This window comes from Pseudophryne corroboree, chromosome 2, assembly GCF_028390025.1.
Source record: "Pseudophryne corroboree isolate aPseCor3 chromosome 2, aPseCor3.hap2, whole genome shotgun sequence".
Classification (NCBI taxonomy): domain Eukaryota; kingdom Metazoa; phylum Chordata; class Amphibia; order Anura; family Myobatrachidae; genus Pseudophryne; species Pseudophryne corroboree.
In genome coordinates, this window is record NC_086445.1 from 454,249,878 (window position 1) to 454,266,330 (window position 16,453).

Sequence of the window (16,453 nt, forward strand, 5' to 3'; positions counted from 1 at the left end):
TAGCGGCCACAAATATATGGGAAAACAATTTATTCAAAAGAGGGTCGAGATCTGGATATGGACGAAGCAATAAACATACCCACAGGTCCAATTCGAGCGCTAATCCAGATAGGAAGATCAGTATATCAAGTACCCTATTTCAGAAGCGAGCTATATGTGGACAGGTCCGCCAGATATGGAATAGAGATCCCCGCTGACCGCATCCTCGCCAACAAACCGGGGTAGCAGAAGGGGACATCCTAGACAATTTGTCCGGGGTGTAATACCACCGATAATATAGTTTATAGGATATCGCCTTAAGTCGGGTAGAGATAGAACTTTTAGCTATGCCCTCCCGAACATCCTCCCAACAGGTATCGTCTGGCGGGGGACCCAGGTCCCTCTCCCACTCCCGCTCATGGCGACTCTGCGATCCCGAGGAAACTCCAACCAGCATAGAATAGATCATCGAGATTAGCCCTCTACACATGGGTTTTTTGGTACATAGGGATTTGAAAAGGTGAGATCTCGCAGAACGTCAGCTTGAGGTAAAGAGAGAAGGAAGTGGCGGACCTGAAAGTATTCAAAGAAGGGAGGGGATAGAGAGGAAAACTTACTTTTGATATCATCTATCGACATCCAATGGCCTTGGAGAGAAAGATCATGCACCACATGAACCCCAGCGCTATACCAGGGCGTGAATCGCTAGGGTGAAACCCCAGCGGGGAAAGCAGGGTTGTCCCAGAGGGAGGTGAGGGGAGAGTAGGGGGAGGACAGGTTATATTTCGTGAGAGATTTATGCCAGATAGAAAGATGGAATTTAAGAGAAGGAGAAGAGTTCGTCAGAGTGAGCTGATATGGTTTGCCCAGACCCCACAGCGAAGCCAATGAACGAAGTCTCAATGAAAGGGCTGCTAAGTCTACCCAGGCAATAGAGCCTCGGGGCACAAAGGAGGCCACCATTTGGCTCAAATCGCTAGCCAGGTAATAAAATTTGACATTGGGGAATCCCCGACCTACCTCAAAACAAGGGAGCCGGAGCACAGTAAAAGGTATCCGTGGAGGTATATCATTCCAGACAAACTTCACAAATGAGGCCTGGGCATCCCTAAGAACCCTCTCCGGAACTCTCACAGGTAAAGTCTGAAAGAGGTAGAGAAGTTGTGGCATAATCGTCATTTTAGGGGCAATGATCCTACCCAGACAGGATATGATATGGGACCTCCATTTTGCCAGGTCAGATTTAATCTCAGTTAATAGCCGCGGAAAGTTTTCCGAGTACAGAGAGCTATAGTGGGAAGTAATATAAACGCCTAAATATTTAATCTTATTGGCCTAGCGTTTGAGATCTCCAGTTACATGTAATAACATAGCTTCGGATTTAATAAAATTGATTTCATAGCCCGACAGGGAGCCATATTCCTCGATAATCTGATACAAGGTTGGGAGAGAAGACTGCGGCTGAGTAAGAGACAGCAGTACATCATCCGCAAAGAGCGAAATCTTAAACTCCTGCGAGCCCACCTTCACTCCCCGAATTCTGTCATAGTTTCTGATCATAGCGGCCAGGGGTTCTATGACCATGGCAAACACCAGGGGGGGACAGAGGGCACCCCTGTCTCGTGCCATTGGAAAGCGGGAAGGGAGGGGACAATATTCCGTTAGTAAGAACCCTAACTATAGGGGAGGAGTAGAGGGCTGAGACTCCTGTCAGAAATTCAGCTGATATCCCAAATGCCTGCAGAGTCTGAAATAAGAAAGGCCATGAAATACGGTTGAACGCCTTTTCGGCGTCGAGTGAAAGGATAATAGATGGAGTTTGTTTACAGTTCAACAGTTGAATAAGATCTATCGCTCTTCTAGTGTTGTCCCTGGCCTGACGTCCAGGAATGAATCCCACCTGGTCATAATGTATCAGACCCGGGAGCACACTATTGAGATGGGTAGCTAAAATTTTGGCATAGAGTTTAATGTCTAAATTCAATAGGGATATCGGCCGATAGTTAGCACAATTTCGCGGATCCCTGCCCTTTTTGTGGATAACTATAACTCTGGCCTCTAGCATAGTGCTCGGAAATAAGGTGCCATGCAGTACAGTATTAAACAATACTCTGAGATGAGGGACCAGAATGGAGGCAAATTTCTTATAATATGAAGCCGAGAAGCCATCAGGGCCTGGGGCCTTAGAGGATTTGAGATTCTTCAGAACGGCAGCAATTTCCTCATCGGTTATATCCTTATTCAACTCCGAGGAGGCGAATTCAGACAGCCGAGGGAGGTTAGCCAGATGCAAAAACTCTGATATTAATACATCCGGGGGACCGGGACCTGAGTCAGCTGAGGTTAAATTATAGAGCTTAGTATAGTAGTCCTGGAACACCCTATTTATGGCATCCGGGGCATGCGTGACTTCCCCAGAATCAGTATGGACTGCCAGAATATTATTCCTTGGAGGAACAAGAGAAAATGTTTACCAACCAGTTATTGCGCAGTAAAAAAGGACCAGCTTCCTGGGTGCACCTCCAAAGGGAGAAAAAACACTATTTCTCAGTAAATAGAATTCTGGAGGTTTTGTGGAGGGTACCCCTGGCGCTTGGTCTTTTATGGAGGATTACACATACAACTCAAAATAATCCCATATACCACATGACAGATATTTCTAAATGGTCTGATGGTGCTGATATATGACGCAATGGATGATTTATTGCTAAAAAGCAAAACACATATACATTTGATAAAAACAATTAAAAAGTGACTTGTGCATTAAATCCTGCTGATCCTCAAACAACTATTTCCTGGTGAGTACCACGATTGGTCGCCCAAAACCTGGTTTGGATCTCTGTGCAAAATCAGGCAATAAGGTGACTGGTGCATACGTGGAAATATGGATCTCTCACCATGGGATGCCCGTGCGGTGGGCTGGTTGAAATAAACAAGCTGGTCCAAGGCTGATAGGCCTGGCACCACCGCCACGGGTTTATCAGCAGGGAGTCCTGGAAGTGTGCAGCTCCTTCTCCAAATAGCGCGTTTCGGTCTTGGGTGACGACCTTTTTCAAAAATGGATCCATTTTTGAAAAAGGTCGTCACCCAAGACCGAAACGCGCTATTTGGAGAAGGAGCTGCACACTTCCAGGACTCCCTGCTGATAAACCCGTGGCGGTGGTGCCAGGCCTATCAGCCTTGGACCAGCTTGTTTATTTCAACCAGCCCACCGCACGGGCATCCCATGGTGAGAGATCCATATTTCCACGTATGCACCAGTCACCTTATTGCCTGATTTTGCACAGAGATCCAAACCAGGTTTTGGGCGACCAATCGTGGTACTCACCAGGAAATAGTTGTTTGAGGATCAGCAGGATTTAATGCACAAGTCACTTTTTAATTGTTTTTATCAAATGTATATGTGTTTTGCTTTTTAGCAATAAATCATTGTTCTTTATCCATTGCGTCATATATCAGCACCATCAGACCATTTAGAAATATCTGTCATGTGGTATATGGGATTATTTTGAGTTGTATGTGTAATCCTCCATAAAAGACCAAGCGCCAGGGGTACCCTCCACAAAACCTCCAGAAGAATATTATTCCTTGATCGCTGTGCCCTAAGGCGGGATGCCAAGATTCTATCAGCTTTGTCTCTCTTCTCATAGAAGAACTGGTTAAGCCTCTGAAGAGTCTTTGCTGTACGCTCTGATAGAGAGAGCGAGATCGCAGACCTCGCCCCCAGCAAGGACTCTAAATTGGCGGGGGTAGGGGAGAGTTTATGTTGTCGCTCAAGAGTCTGGAGTTTAGTTGAAAGAGATAGGAAACTAGCTTCCTTAATCTTTTTAAACCTAGTTGCCTGACTAATCAAATGGCCACGTAAAACAGCCTTATGTGCTTCCCATAAAATAATAGGCGAAGTCTCCGGAAGGTCGTTAAGCAGAAAATAATCAGTGAGGCAGTTTTTAATCTGGTTAGCAACTTCCGGGCTATGCAATAGGGAATCGTTCATCCACCAAGAGGTAGGAGGGGGACGGTGGGCCATAGTATGGAGATCGACAGTGATCGAGCAATGGTCGGACCATACCATAGGATGCATACGAGTAGATTTAAGTTTACAGGACAGGTCCCGGCTGAGTAGGATCATATCTATCCTAGAATAGGACTTATGGACAGGAGAATAAAAAGTATAGTCCCTAGTCAACGGATCAGTCAATCTGAATGAGTCAAACAGTAATTGGAGTTTCAAATGATCTAGCAGTGCGAGAGATGCCGAGGATGGCCGTTTAGGGATAGAAGGGAGAGAAGGAGGAGGGGAGGATCTGTCCAACGAGGCGTCAAGAACCTCATTAAAGTCGCCCGCCACTATAACTTCCCCTCTACAGAGTCTAGTCAAATGTGAATTCAAACTTCTAAAGAAGGCGGCCTGATTTTGGTTCGGAGCATAAACATTAACAAGAGTACACAGAATATTATTTAGTTTCCCAATAAGAATGAGCCGTCTACCCGATTTATCCACATGACTGTCCATCAACTCGAACGAGAGGTGGGCGGCTAACAAGATGAAGACCCCTCTTTTTTTACGTGCAGCATCACATGCATGAAATGTAAGGGGGTAGGATTTAGACTTTAAGTCAGGGTGAAGGGATTTCTTAAAGTGAGTTTCTTGTAAGAAAACAATATCACCCTTGGCCTGTTTAAGGGAGAGAAGGAGCTTAGTGCATTTGGTGGGGCTGTTCAAACCTTTAACATTATGTGAATATATCCTAAGAGCCATGACAGACGAGTCTTCGGAATGCCTCACCTCCTCCCTCCGGACACTGCATCTCTGCAACAAACCAAATCAAAAACATCATATACAGACATGGCGATCAGCATACATTATTACACTTCAGAACGAGAAAGGAGAGACAAAGGGACAGAGGAAAAACTTGGGAAAAGTAGGGAAGAAGGGAAGGTTGGGGACCAGAAGATACCACAACTGGTCTAACGTGCCGGTCAGGAAACGCCAAAGAAGGGTCACTAAGTGACAACAAACGGACTCGGGTATAAGACCCTACTATGGGGATGCTGCCCGGCCGGGCCACGTACATCAAGAACAGCGGACACTTACCAACATGTGTCCTGAGTCTAGGGACCAGTGTTAAAGGGAAAAAAGATGGGACAAAACTTCAGAGTTTCTACTGCCATGAAGATTGGCCAGTAATATACAAAGAACTACCCAGGGCTGAGACAAACATTAACGTGGATGAAGGATAACCCTAACAAACAACAAAACAAAGGGTGTCAGTTCCAGCATAGAGAGGTACGTTACCTGTAGGGGGAGCCCCAGCCCTATACCCTCCCAACATACACGGATACTGTGGGAAAATTTTAAAATCTACACATCTATGCCAGGTACGGGGGAAACATGGCCAATAGTTGGAACTGGAAAAGAGAAAAATTACATCTCCACAACCTATGCATGTGCAGAGACAGAAGAATACAGAATTAAACAGTAAATAAACACATAAGGCATCAGGTGTTAAGGCCAACAGGGGCAGATTTCCGTGCTGAGGGTACTCTCGTCCAGTCCCGGTTCAAGGAGCGTCTGGGAGTGGCAGTCGACTTCATGAGAGAGGCCTCGTTCGCCCGCTGCGGAGAATCCGATAAGGCCGGTGGAGGGGAGAGGCCCAAGGTATGCAAGATTCCTTTAGCTTCAGCCAGATCCCTAGCCGAGTGGAGGCGGTTGTGATGCCACACCAGAATGCGAAAGGGGAAACCCCATCTGATTGGTCTGAATTCCTTCCCTTTAAGCAGGGTGGTAGGTGCAATATCTTGGAATATTTGAAGAGAGTGCCCCAGGAACTCCAATTTGGTGAGCTTCCTAGCCTCTCTAAGAATATCCTCCTTAGCCGTATAATAATGGCATCGTAGAATGACATCTCTGGGCTGAGCCGAATCCTGGGAGCGAGGGCGGAGACCCCTATGAGCCCTATCCAACAAGAGTTGATCTTCCGAAGTTGTTGGCGAAAGGTGCACAAACAGTCTCTTAAGGTAATCATGCAGGGAAGTCATATCTACGTCCTCAGGGATTCCTCTGACGGGGAGATTATTCCGGCGCACCCTGTTGTCTTGATCTTCTTGGCATTCCAGGATTAACTGCATTTCCTGCTTTAGGCCATGAATTTCATCGCCCATTCCCTGTTGGAAAACGACCACTTCATCCATTTTAGACTCTAAGTGGTCCGTTCTGTCTCCAAGGTCGGTAACGTCGGTCTTAAGAGAGGCAATTGCTGTATGTACCTCTGCCTGCACCGCCTGCATAGATTTCATTGTCTCCTGAATTTCACGGAAGAGCAGTTGTAAGTCTTTCCGAGTCAGTGAGGAGTGATCTGAGTCCTCCGAAATATCAGGCAACGAGGGAGCCCCTTGCCCCGGTGATTTAGTATTTGAGTAGGCAACTTTTTTAAGGCTCTGACTCAGGTCCGCACCGTGTTGTTTTTTGTTACTTCTGGGCATGATGGAACGTACTGGCGGATCAATCCCAAAAAATCACTGCATTACAGAGCTAGAAAAGTCCCGGCAGTAGGAAAATTATACTGTAATTATTCTGACATGTATAATGGTGAAAGACAGTCCCAAGACTCATGGCATGTTCCAATGGATCACATTGTAAGGACAATAGGTTCACTCAGGCAGCTGAAATCAAACAATAAAAGCCACCAGTAGATGGAGCTCCAGCCTCAGTTATCATAGGTAAAGCAAGACAGCCGGGGCATGGAGAAAATATAATAAAGGCACTCCAAGAATTTAAAGAAGCAATCCCAGGGGTGTCCCCCCGAACTCTGTTATTGTAACCTAGTGTGATCTGGACCCCCACTGTGACAGAATTACAATACAGGCACAGGCAGTGTCAGGACAGAGGGATGAGCTAGCGCAGGTACACATACAGTTCCCCACTCTACATATCCACATTAATTTCTTCTGGGGGGACGTGAGGTAGGGCCCAGCAGGTGGCGGATCCCAGCCACGGACCAGCCAGCAGCCAGGTCACCTCACCCCTACCTCCAGCCACTGAGGGAAGCAAAGGCTCTCCGGGCTCCGGATCTAAGATGTCCGCCGGCGTCATGGGAGTCTGATGCAGCCTGAGCCTATATCCACCAGCACCCAATCTAGGGCTCTCCGGGGGCCAGAGGCTGGGAGACGGGCAGCACCGGGTCAGCAAGGCAGAGTCCAGCCGCTGTGTTGGCAGGTCCGACCGCGCCCCCCGGAGACCTGCAGCAACCGCAGTCCCCGGCTCGTTGGGCGGGAACCGGCCGCAGAACACACGCAGGTCACGGAGCCCGCCGGCCAGTCCCAGAGCCCCAGCTGGTGTGCATGGAGGCTGCAGTCCGGGCGGCGATGAGAAGCGTGGAGCCGGGTACGGTAAGCTGCTTCTGGTCGGGCAGGTTAGAGCGAGCTCACACACAGCATCCGTGGCGGTGTCCACCACATCCGGGTCCCTGCAAGAATTTAGCCCCCGGCTTCAGCAAGGCACGCAGGCCCCAACCCGCAAGGAGGCAGGGGGCCCCCTCCGGCTCCGGGACCTGACACACCAAGTGCAGGGGGGATTAGGGCAATATGCAGAGGGCACTGAGAGGCCAATAAGAGCTGAAAAGAGGGTCAGAGAAGGCTTTTAGTAAGCTGGGGCCTGGAGCTCCTCTCAGGCACGTCCGACCAGCTTGCCTGCCAGGCCACGCCCCGAAATACACTATTTTTAAGGGTTCTAGAGGTACTGTATGTGCATATAGAACACATTTAAATTGATAATTCCAGTAATATCATGAACATATGTGCACTGTCACATGATGCCTGTGACATGACAGGGTCTGTATGAGAAAGACTCAAGTTTTGCTTGAAATTATTTTTTCAAATTGTATGCTTGTCCAAATTAATTTTCTTTTGTCTGTTCATATTATTTTAGGATCATTTGAAGGAAAAAGACCTTTACTTGCTTAATATGTTTATAGAAGAAATTAATCAGGTGAAGGACATTTACCAGGAGATGGCAGACAATCCCCCTTTGCATGTGAACATGACTCCTACAATCAGCAAACTCTTATGGATAAAAGGACTTCGTGCAAGAATCTCTGTAAGTTTACTCTGGCTGTTTATAGTACTATCAATGCTGTAATCTACATATTTTATGTAAGACATTTTCTCTGTTTCCAACCCTCCAGCTACAGGGGCAAGAAGGAGATCTGATTAGTTCACCAGTTTGTATCTGTCTCTCTAAAGGGCCGTATACACTGGCGAGATGTGGGGGGAGATGAGTGCTGAGCGAAGCGCTCATCACACATCTCTCCCCCCGCTCAGCACAGCGCGATATGTGCTGAGCGAGGAGGATGTACGGGAGGCCACTTACTACACACAGCACTGAAGTGAGCGACCCGCTAGATGGGGAATGAGGTTCAATATAGAAAAATGCAAGGTTATGCATTTCGGGACTAAAAACAAACTTGCATCCTACATATAAAATGAGGAAAGTCTAGGGGTAAGAGTTTTGGAAAAAGATTTGGGGGTATTCATTGATAAGAAGCTTAATAACCGTATACAATGTCAAAGCGCAGTAAAGAAGGCAAGTAAGGTGTTAGCGTGCATAAAACAGGGAATTTGCTACAAGGGACGATGATGTAATTCTGCCGTTATACAAATCATTGGTATGTCTGCACCTGGAATATTGTCTTCAGTTTTGGGCACCACTGTATAAAAAAGATATCGGGGAACTCAAAAGGGTTCAAAGGTGAGCTACTAAATTGATATAAGGGCTAGAGGGACTGGATTACGAGGAAAGTCTTACTAGGTTGAATATGTACACACTGGAAAAGAGGTGTCTAAGAGGAGACATTATTAATGTCTTCAAATATGTAAAGGGGCACTACAAAGAGTTATCAGAGGAATTATTTATTAAAAGAACTCTGTTTAGGACACGTGGGCACTCGTTGAGGCTGGAGGGGAAAAAAATCCGTACACAACGGGGGAAAGGGCTCTTTACTGTTAGGGAAATCAGGATTTGGAATTCCTTGCCAGAGAAAGTGGTAATGGCGGACTCTGTAAATGCATTTAAAAAAGGATTGGATTAATTTCTGATTGAAAAGAATAACAAAGGTTACAACATTTAAAATATTGACGTTGTTAATCTGGGTGTAAGATGACTTATAGTTGTTAACTAGTCATAAAAACATTCTTCAGCAGGTACAGTAAAATCAACTCAACTTAATACAGAATACAGGTTGAATACGATGGGCATTTTGTCTCTTTTCAACCTCAATTACTATGTTACTATGCTAGATTGAGCCTGCATGCAGGCCAAACTAGCACCAGCGATATCGCTGCGTGGGGCCGCGCATCGCTATCCCTGTGGGGAGTACACACGGAGAGATCAGTGCTTAACTTCTAAGCAATCTAGTCAGATTACTTAGATTTTAAGCATGGATCTCTCCGTGAGTACCACCCTTAACCACCTCTATTCTGCTGATTGTCTAATACTAACCACCACCCTGCTGTGCAGTTATGGTGGTCACAGAGTGCAGTAATGCCGGCCATATGATGACATAACAATTTTATCAGTGTATAATCACATTTAATGTAGCACACAAAAGAGCCTAATGTACTGGCCAGTACTTGCATATAATTGCTTTGTTATTTATAGAACAATTGAAAGATAATAATTAAGCAATTTATTTGCTGCCGATGCTCAGTTTATCCACCTCTTCATATGTAGATCATATTGGGAGAGTACAGATTGTTTAGTGAAAAAAATATTTGAGAAATAGTATCCAGTTGATAGATCTACAGTAAGATAGTCAATAGGTCAACCCCAAATGGTCAGCATGCAAAAGGTCGACAGGTAAAAGGTAGACAGTACTTAGGGTCAAAAGGTTTAAAATATTGACAGATTCAAAAGGTCAACATGACAATAGTCGCACAAGTTTTTCATCATTTACCATCTACGTGGACTATGATTGGGAATAGTAACCTGTAAACTCTAACCTTGGCCAAAAGCGTGGCAAGCAAAGCGAGCTTGTGAGAGTACACATGGGGGGTCATTCCGAGTTGTTCGCTCGCTAGCTGCTTTTAGCAGCATTGCAAACGCTAGGCCGCCGCCCTCTGGGAGTGTATCTTAGCTTAGCAGAATAGCGAACGAAAGATTAGCAGAACTGCTACTAAATAATTCCTTGCAGTTTCTGAGTAGCTCCAGACCTACTCCTAGACCTCGATCACCTCGGTCCGTTTAGTTCCTGGTTTGACGTCACAAACACGCCCTGCGTTCGGCCAGCCACTCCCCCGTTTTTCCAGCCACTCCTGCGTTTTTGCCTGGCACGCCTGCGTTTTTTAGCACACTCCCTGAAAACGCTAAGTTTCCACCTAGAAACACCCACTTCCTGTCAATCACACTACAATCACTCGAGCGTTGAAAAAACGTCGCTCGAACTTGTGTAAATCTCCAAAGTTTTGTGTAAAATTACTAAGCGCATGCGCGCTGCGTACCATGCGCATGCGCATTTTCCACCTAATCGCTCCGTTGCGAAAAACGTCAACGAGCGAACAACTCGGAATGACCCCCATTGCCACTAATTTGGCTCAGATAAGGTGAAACATATAAAATGAAATAATCCTTTGATTCAAATTCATGGAAATTGTTAATTGTGTGGGCAAGTAAAGTAAACCAATAAATCATGTCTGTGGCATTAAACTACTTGGATATATGTTGGGTAACCTGTGGAGTATAGTGTTCCTGAATAGACTTTATATGAAAAGAGCTATCTACAACTTTTATTATGTTTTCATTTTACTATGTAACATGTGTTTCTCATTGATTAGGATCCTATGGTAAAGTTGAGAACTATGTCCCCTCTCACTCTTGAAGGAGACATGGGCTGGGAGTTGAGACATCTCTATACAGATCTATCAGAAGAATTGGAAAGGTAAAATGTCACCAGTTATCTTCTTGGTAAATTTCATCCAACCATCCAACTACTTGGCTGGTTGGAATGAAAATCTGGTAATGTATGAAAGAAACCAACAATCAACCATTTGCTCCCAAACCCCGTAAAACAGACAAAAAATGTAGTTCAAACAAGTTATTTAAAGGAAATAGTTTTAACCAACCTGCATGAATAATCTTTTTCATCTGTTTTCCAAATGCCAGAAATGAATGTAATTTGCTCCCATACATTACTAGATTTTCATTCCAACCAGCCATCTAGTTGCATGGTTGGAGAAACGTTGGTCTGGTGTATGGGCACAAGTGAAACTATTTCACTGTTCCAGTTATCTTTCTTTTGATAATTCATCCTATTGTTCTTATTGTTTTTAAATTAAAATTATCAGTTACATAGTGGCCAGTTTGGTAGCAAAACACTGTAGTACAGTCTTTACACTATCAGTAGTTGCATTACTGTCTATAATGCTCATTTACAAAGTAAAAAAAGAGAAAAGTATGAGTGTGCTTAGCCAGGACTGCGCAGGCACCAGCCTACTACAAATAGTCCTGCTCACTTCTGCAGAGAGTCCATTTACAAAACAGAGGGGTAGATGTATTAAGCTGTAGAAGGCATAAGGAAGTGATAAACCAGTAATATGTGCAAGGTGATAAAGGCACCAGCCAATCGGCTCCAATATGTAAATTAACAGGATCTGATTGGCTGGTGCCTTTATCACCTTGCACATATCACTAGTTTATCACTTCCTTATGCCTTCTCCAGCTTAATACATCTGCCCCAGTGTATTCTATCAAATGTTATGACTTCAGAATAAAATGCTGTATTACATTAAATAGGCATCACTGTATTACTTCACTGTGTCCTGTTGTACTTTCATGTATTTTCAACAAATACAGGTTTGAGAACAGCCTGATGACATCTTGGTTTTCTGCTGTGAACAGAGAACTCAGTGACTCATTAAAACTTCCATTGCTTGTAAGTATGTCATGTCATAAAGACATAAGAGATGTCACAGTGTGCTCATACATTTATTATTAAAAGTCATGTAAAAAGGTTTACATGACGCACTTTAGGGTTATTATTCTGTAATGTGTGTTGTATCATACGAGGCAGAGTTTCCCAAACTCTGTCTTCAAGGCACCCTAACCGTCCAGGTTTTAGAAATATCCATGCTTGTGCACAGATGGCATAATCAAACTGAGGTACTAATTAAGTTACCTGTGCTTAAGGATCAAATTTGGCTACCACTGATATATGGAGTGTGTTTACTGTTCTGTGGTGCAGTGAACAGCTTTGTAGTGTTATACACCAGTATTTATTGGAAGCACACTGATCTGTACAATTTAGTGTATTTTGCTGTAAGAGCTGGCAGATCAAGCCATTTGTATCTAAATCTGGGCTATGAATATGCCACAAATTGCTGGCTACAAGGGCCGTGTTCCCTACAAGAGGATTCATTTTTCAAGTTAATTCTAGTCCTAAATATTACTTTTTAGAGCATCAAAGTGTTATATAAACACAAACAAATACAACATTCCAACAAGTCATGTTTATGATATCTTTAGCCATCGGCAGATATACTGTAGGAAGTTATGCAAATAAGTGAAAATAAGCAAACATAAGAAAAAAATATGCCAATTGAACTGTGTCTATAACGGCTTGGTTTGTGAATTCCAAGACTATTTTCCAAATATTTCTGATATGGCCTTCCTAACAAAACATGCATTTGCACATTTTTAATGTGTCATAAACAACATAAATCAACTGTGCTGGATCTGCACAATAATTACCCAACATGTTCTCACACAGTGAAGTTCATGAAACATGACCAGAAATGTGCACACACTGATTGTTGCGGGAAAATGACTAAAGTGATATTTACGGTAAGTAAAAAGCCAAATTTCTCTATCATCCATCTGGGGGACGTTGCACACTTACTGTGGGGATATCCCAAAGCAAGCTAAGAGGGGGTATGAAACAGACGGCAAAGCCTCCCTTAAGATAAGATGCCCAACAGAGTCATCCCCTGTACCAAAAGTATGGAAACTATAGAATTTTGTGAAGGTATGTACAGACGACCAAGTGGCCACCCTACACAGCCGTTCAACAGAGGCACCCCCGCGAACTGCCCAGGAAGCTCCAACATCCCAAGTCGAATGAGCCCTCTGAAGATCAGGAACTGGAACTGAGGCCTGCCAGATAGTCAAAGTGATCCAATGAGTTATAGTGTTCTTAGAGTCCGGCCAATCTCGCTTTGGCACGTCAATGAGAACCAATAAAGAATCTGTACTGCCAATAGACTCCATATGAGATAAGTAAATACTTATAGCTCTGAGAACATCCCATAAAACCAACTGACGGTCCTCTGCAGATGAAAAATCCACTGTTAACGCAGAAAGTACAATGTCCTGATTTATATGGAAGGCTGAGATAACCTTCAGAAGAAAAGAAGGCTTTGTACGTAGGACGACTCTGAGCCAAAAGAAACCCCACCTGAAGAGTAAAGAACCATAACTCTGCATAACCCAGAGGCTCAAGAGGAGGATGCTGGAGAGCCGCAAGGACCAAATTCGGATCCCAAGGAGGGACAGGTGGAATGTATGGAGGGTGAATCCACAGGACCCCTTGTAGAAAGGTCTGAACCTCCGGGAGAACAGCCAATTTCTTCTGAAACAGAACACACAAGGCGGAAACCTGACCCTTTAGGGAAGACAACCAAAGAGTCTTAGTCAGTCCATCCTAAAGGAAAGACAAAAGACGTGGTAAGCAAAAAACACCAGCTGGAACACCACATTTTTCACACCAGGCGATATATATACGCCAAACACTGTGATAGATCCCAGAAGTCACAGGTTTCCTAGCCTGAAGCATAGTCTTCACCACAGCCCGAGATAGGCACTTAGGGGGTCATTCCGAGTTGTTCGCTCGTTGCCGATTTTTGCAACGGAGCGATTAAGGCAAAAATGCGCATGCGCTAATTATTTTGGCACAAAACTTAGTAGATTTACTCACGTCCGAACGAAGAATTTTCATCGTTGAAGTGATCGGAGTGTGATTGACAGGAAGTAGGTGTTTCTGGGCAGAAACTGACCGGTTTCTGGGAGTGTGCGGAAAAACGCAGGCGTGCCAGGATAAAACGCGGGAGTGTCTGGAGAAACGGGGGAGTGACTGGCCGAACGCAGGGCGTGTTTGTGACGTCAAACCAGGAACGAAATGGGCTGAGCTGATCGCAGTGTAGGAGTAAGTCTCGAGCTACTCAGAAACTGCTAAGAATTTTCTATTCGCAATTCTGCTAATCTTTCGTTCGCAATTCTGCTATGCTAAGATACACTCCCAGAGGGCGGCGGCCTAGCGTGTGCAATGCTGCTAAAATCTGCTAGCGGTCGAACACCTCGGAATGAGGGTCTTAGTCCTTAATATTCGGGATTGAAGAACTATGCCGTCAAAGCCAAACAAGGTAAATCGTGGTGGCGACAAGGTCCATGCAGAAGAAGATCTGGATCGTAGACGGTAAGGGTCCATGGTCACCATACTGCGAAGAAGAGTGTACCACAGGCGCCAAAGCCAATCTTGTGCCACGAGAATGACTGGTAGACCTTCTCGTCGCATGCACTGAAGCAGATGTGGAATGAGAGGAAGAGGTGTAAACATGTATGAGAGATAAAATGTCCGTGGAGCCGTCATGGCATCTTATCAGAACCGCCTGAGGATCCTGGGAGTGGGATCCATACCGCGGAAGTTTCTTGTTTAATCAAGGCACCATGGGATCTATGTCTGGTGAGCCCCAAAGAGACACCAGGGATAGAAAGACCTCTTGATGAAGTTCTCACTCTCCCAGATGAATTGTGTGGCGACTGAGGAATTTGCTTCCCAGTTCTCCATTACCGGAATGTGTACCGCGTAGATGGCTGGAATCCAATGTTCCGCCCTAGTGAGAATATGGGATACTTCTCTCATGGCTCTCCAGCTGCGAGTTCTGCCTTGCTTGTTGATATAGGCTACTGCTGTTGCGTTGTCCGACTGAATGCACACTAGATGTCCCTGAACAAGGGTCTGTATTGCAGTAGTGCATATCATATCGCTCTCAATTCCAGAATGTTGATCTGAAACGAACACTCCCAACTGTCCCAGAGACCCTGGAAATGGTGAGATTTAAATACAGCTCCACAGCCTGTAAGACTGGCGTCCGTTGTGACAATCATCCAGGTCCAAATGTTGAACGGAGGCCCCCTGGTCAGATTGCAGGCCTGAAGCCGCCAGAGTAGAGACTGCCGGGTCTGAACCGATAGGCAAATCTACTGTCTGTCCAGATGTGGTCCCATTCGTGACCAACAACCTAGGATCTGCGACTGAAGGGCACAAGCATCAAACTTGGAGTAAGGTACAGCCTCGAATGCCACCACCATCTTGCCAAGACCTGCATGCACCAGAGGACTGAGACCAGTGGCAACTGTAACAAAGATCTGACCGTGGCTAGAACACAGGTTCTCAAACTCGGTCCTCAGGACCCCACACAGTGCATGTTTTGCAGGTCTCCTCACAAAATCACAAGTGAAATAATTAGCTCCACCTGTGGACCTTTTAAAATGTGTCAGTGAGTAATTAATACACCTGTGCACTTGCTGGGTTACCTGCAAAACATGCACTGTGTGGGGTCCCGAGGACCGAGTTTGAGAACCACTGGGCTAGAAGATCCTGAATCTTGTCCTGTGGGAGAAAAATCCTCCAACATTTTGTGTCAAAAAGTAGGCCTAGAAATACCACCCTTCGAGAGTGAACAAGTGTGGACTTGGGAAAATGTACTGTTCACCGAAATTTCTGAAGTGTGTCTATCATGAGCTGCAATTGTAGACAAAAGATCGACTCAGAAGGAGCCTTCAGCAACAGATCGTCTAAGTAGGGGGTTATATTGACTTCCTGACATCTCAGCACTGCAATCATGTGAGCCATAACCTTCATGAACACCAGAGGGGCCGTGGAAAGCCAGAATGAGAGAGCTTGAAATTGGAAATGCCAAGGATCCACTGCAAACCTCAGAAGATGATGGTGACCCCGCAAAATGGGAATGTGAATGTAGACATCCTTTATGTCGATGGAAGCCAAAAACTCCATGGCTCAGATGATTAAACAAATGGATTCCATCTTGAATTTTTCCACATAAAGATAACGATTGAAGCATTTCAGGTTTAGAATTGCTCGGTTTGTTTACGAGAAAAAGCCTTGACCTTAATGGTGTTTGGGAACTGCAGAGACTAACCACCTGAGGAGCTTGTAGCTTGGAAGAGTCCTGAGGAAGGGGTGTTGTGAAAAACCGACTGGGAGCCGGACCATCGAGGTCTAGAATGTAACCCCGATAAATGACCCCGCTTACCCAACGGTCCGAGTTCGACTGAAGCCAAACGTCCCCCAACCAGCGGGCCCCAACCACCAGAGAATCCTGAGCAAGAGTCGAACTGTTATGCTGTAGGCTTGTCAGTTGGTTTGATAGCCGGTTTACGTGCTCTCTGAACTCCCCTGCCTCGAAA

General features: G+C 45.2%; 1 protein-coding gene across 8 annotated transcripts in view; it reads left to right on the plus strand.

Annotated features, from left to right (window-relative positions):
* Positions 1 to 16,453, plus strand: part of LOC135027842 (uncharacterized) — a 1,366,020-nt gene that overhangs the window by 214,883 nt on the left and 1,134,684 nt on the right. For all 8 annotated transcript variants that reach the window (XR_010224289.1, XM_063953746.1, XM_063953745.1 and 5 more), the window contains exons 13-15: positions 7,907 to 8,074; positions 10,807 to 10,910; positions 11,825 to 11,903. Coding sequence is in view for 7 of the 8 variants with exons in the window: in XM_063953746.1 (XP_063809816.1) it covers positions 7,907 to 8,074; positions 10,807 to 10,910; positions 11,825 to 11,903 (351 nt within the window). In the remaining variant the exon portion in view is untranslated. The remainder of the gene's footprint in view (positions 1 to 7,906; positions 8,075 to 10,806; positions 10,911 to 11,824; positions 11,904 to 16,453) is intronic.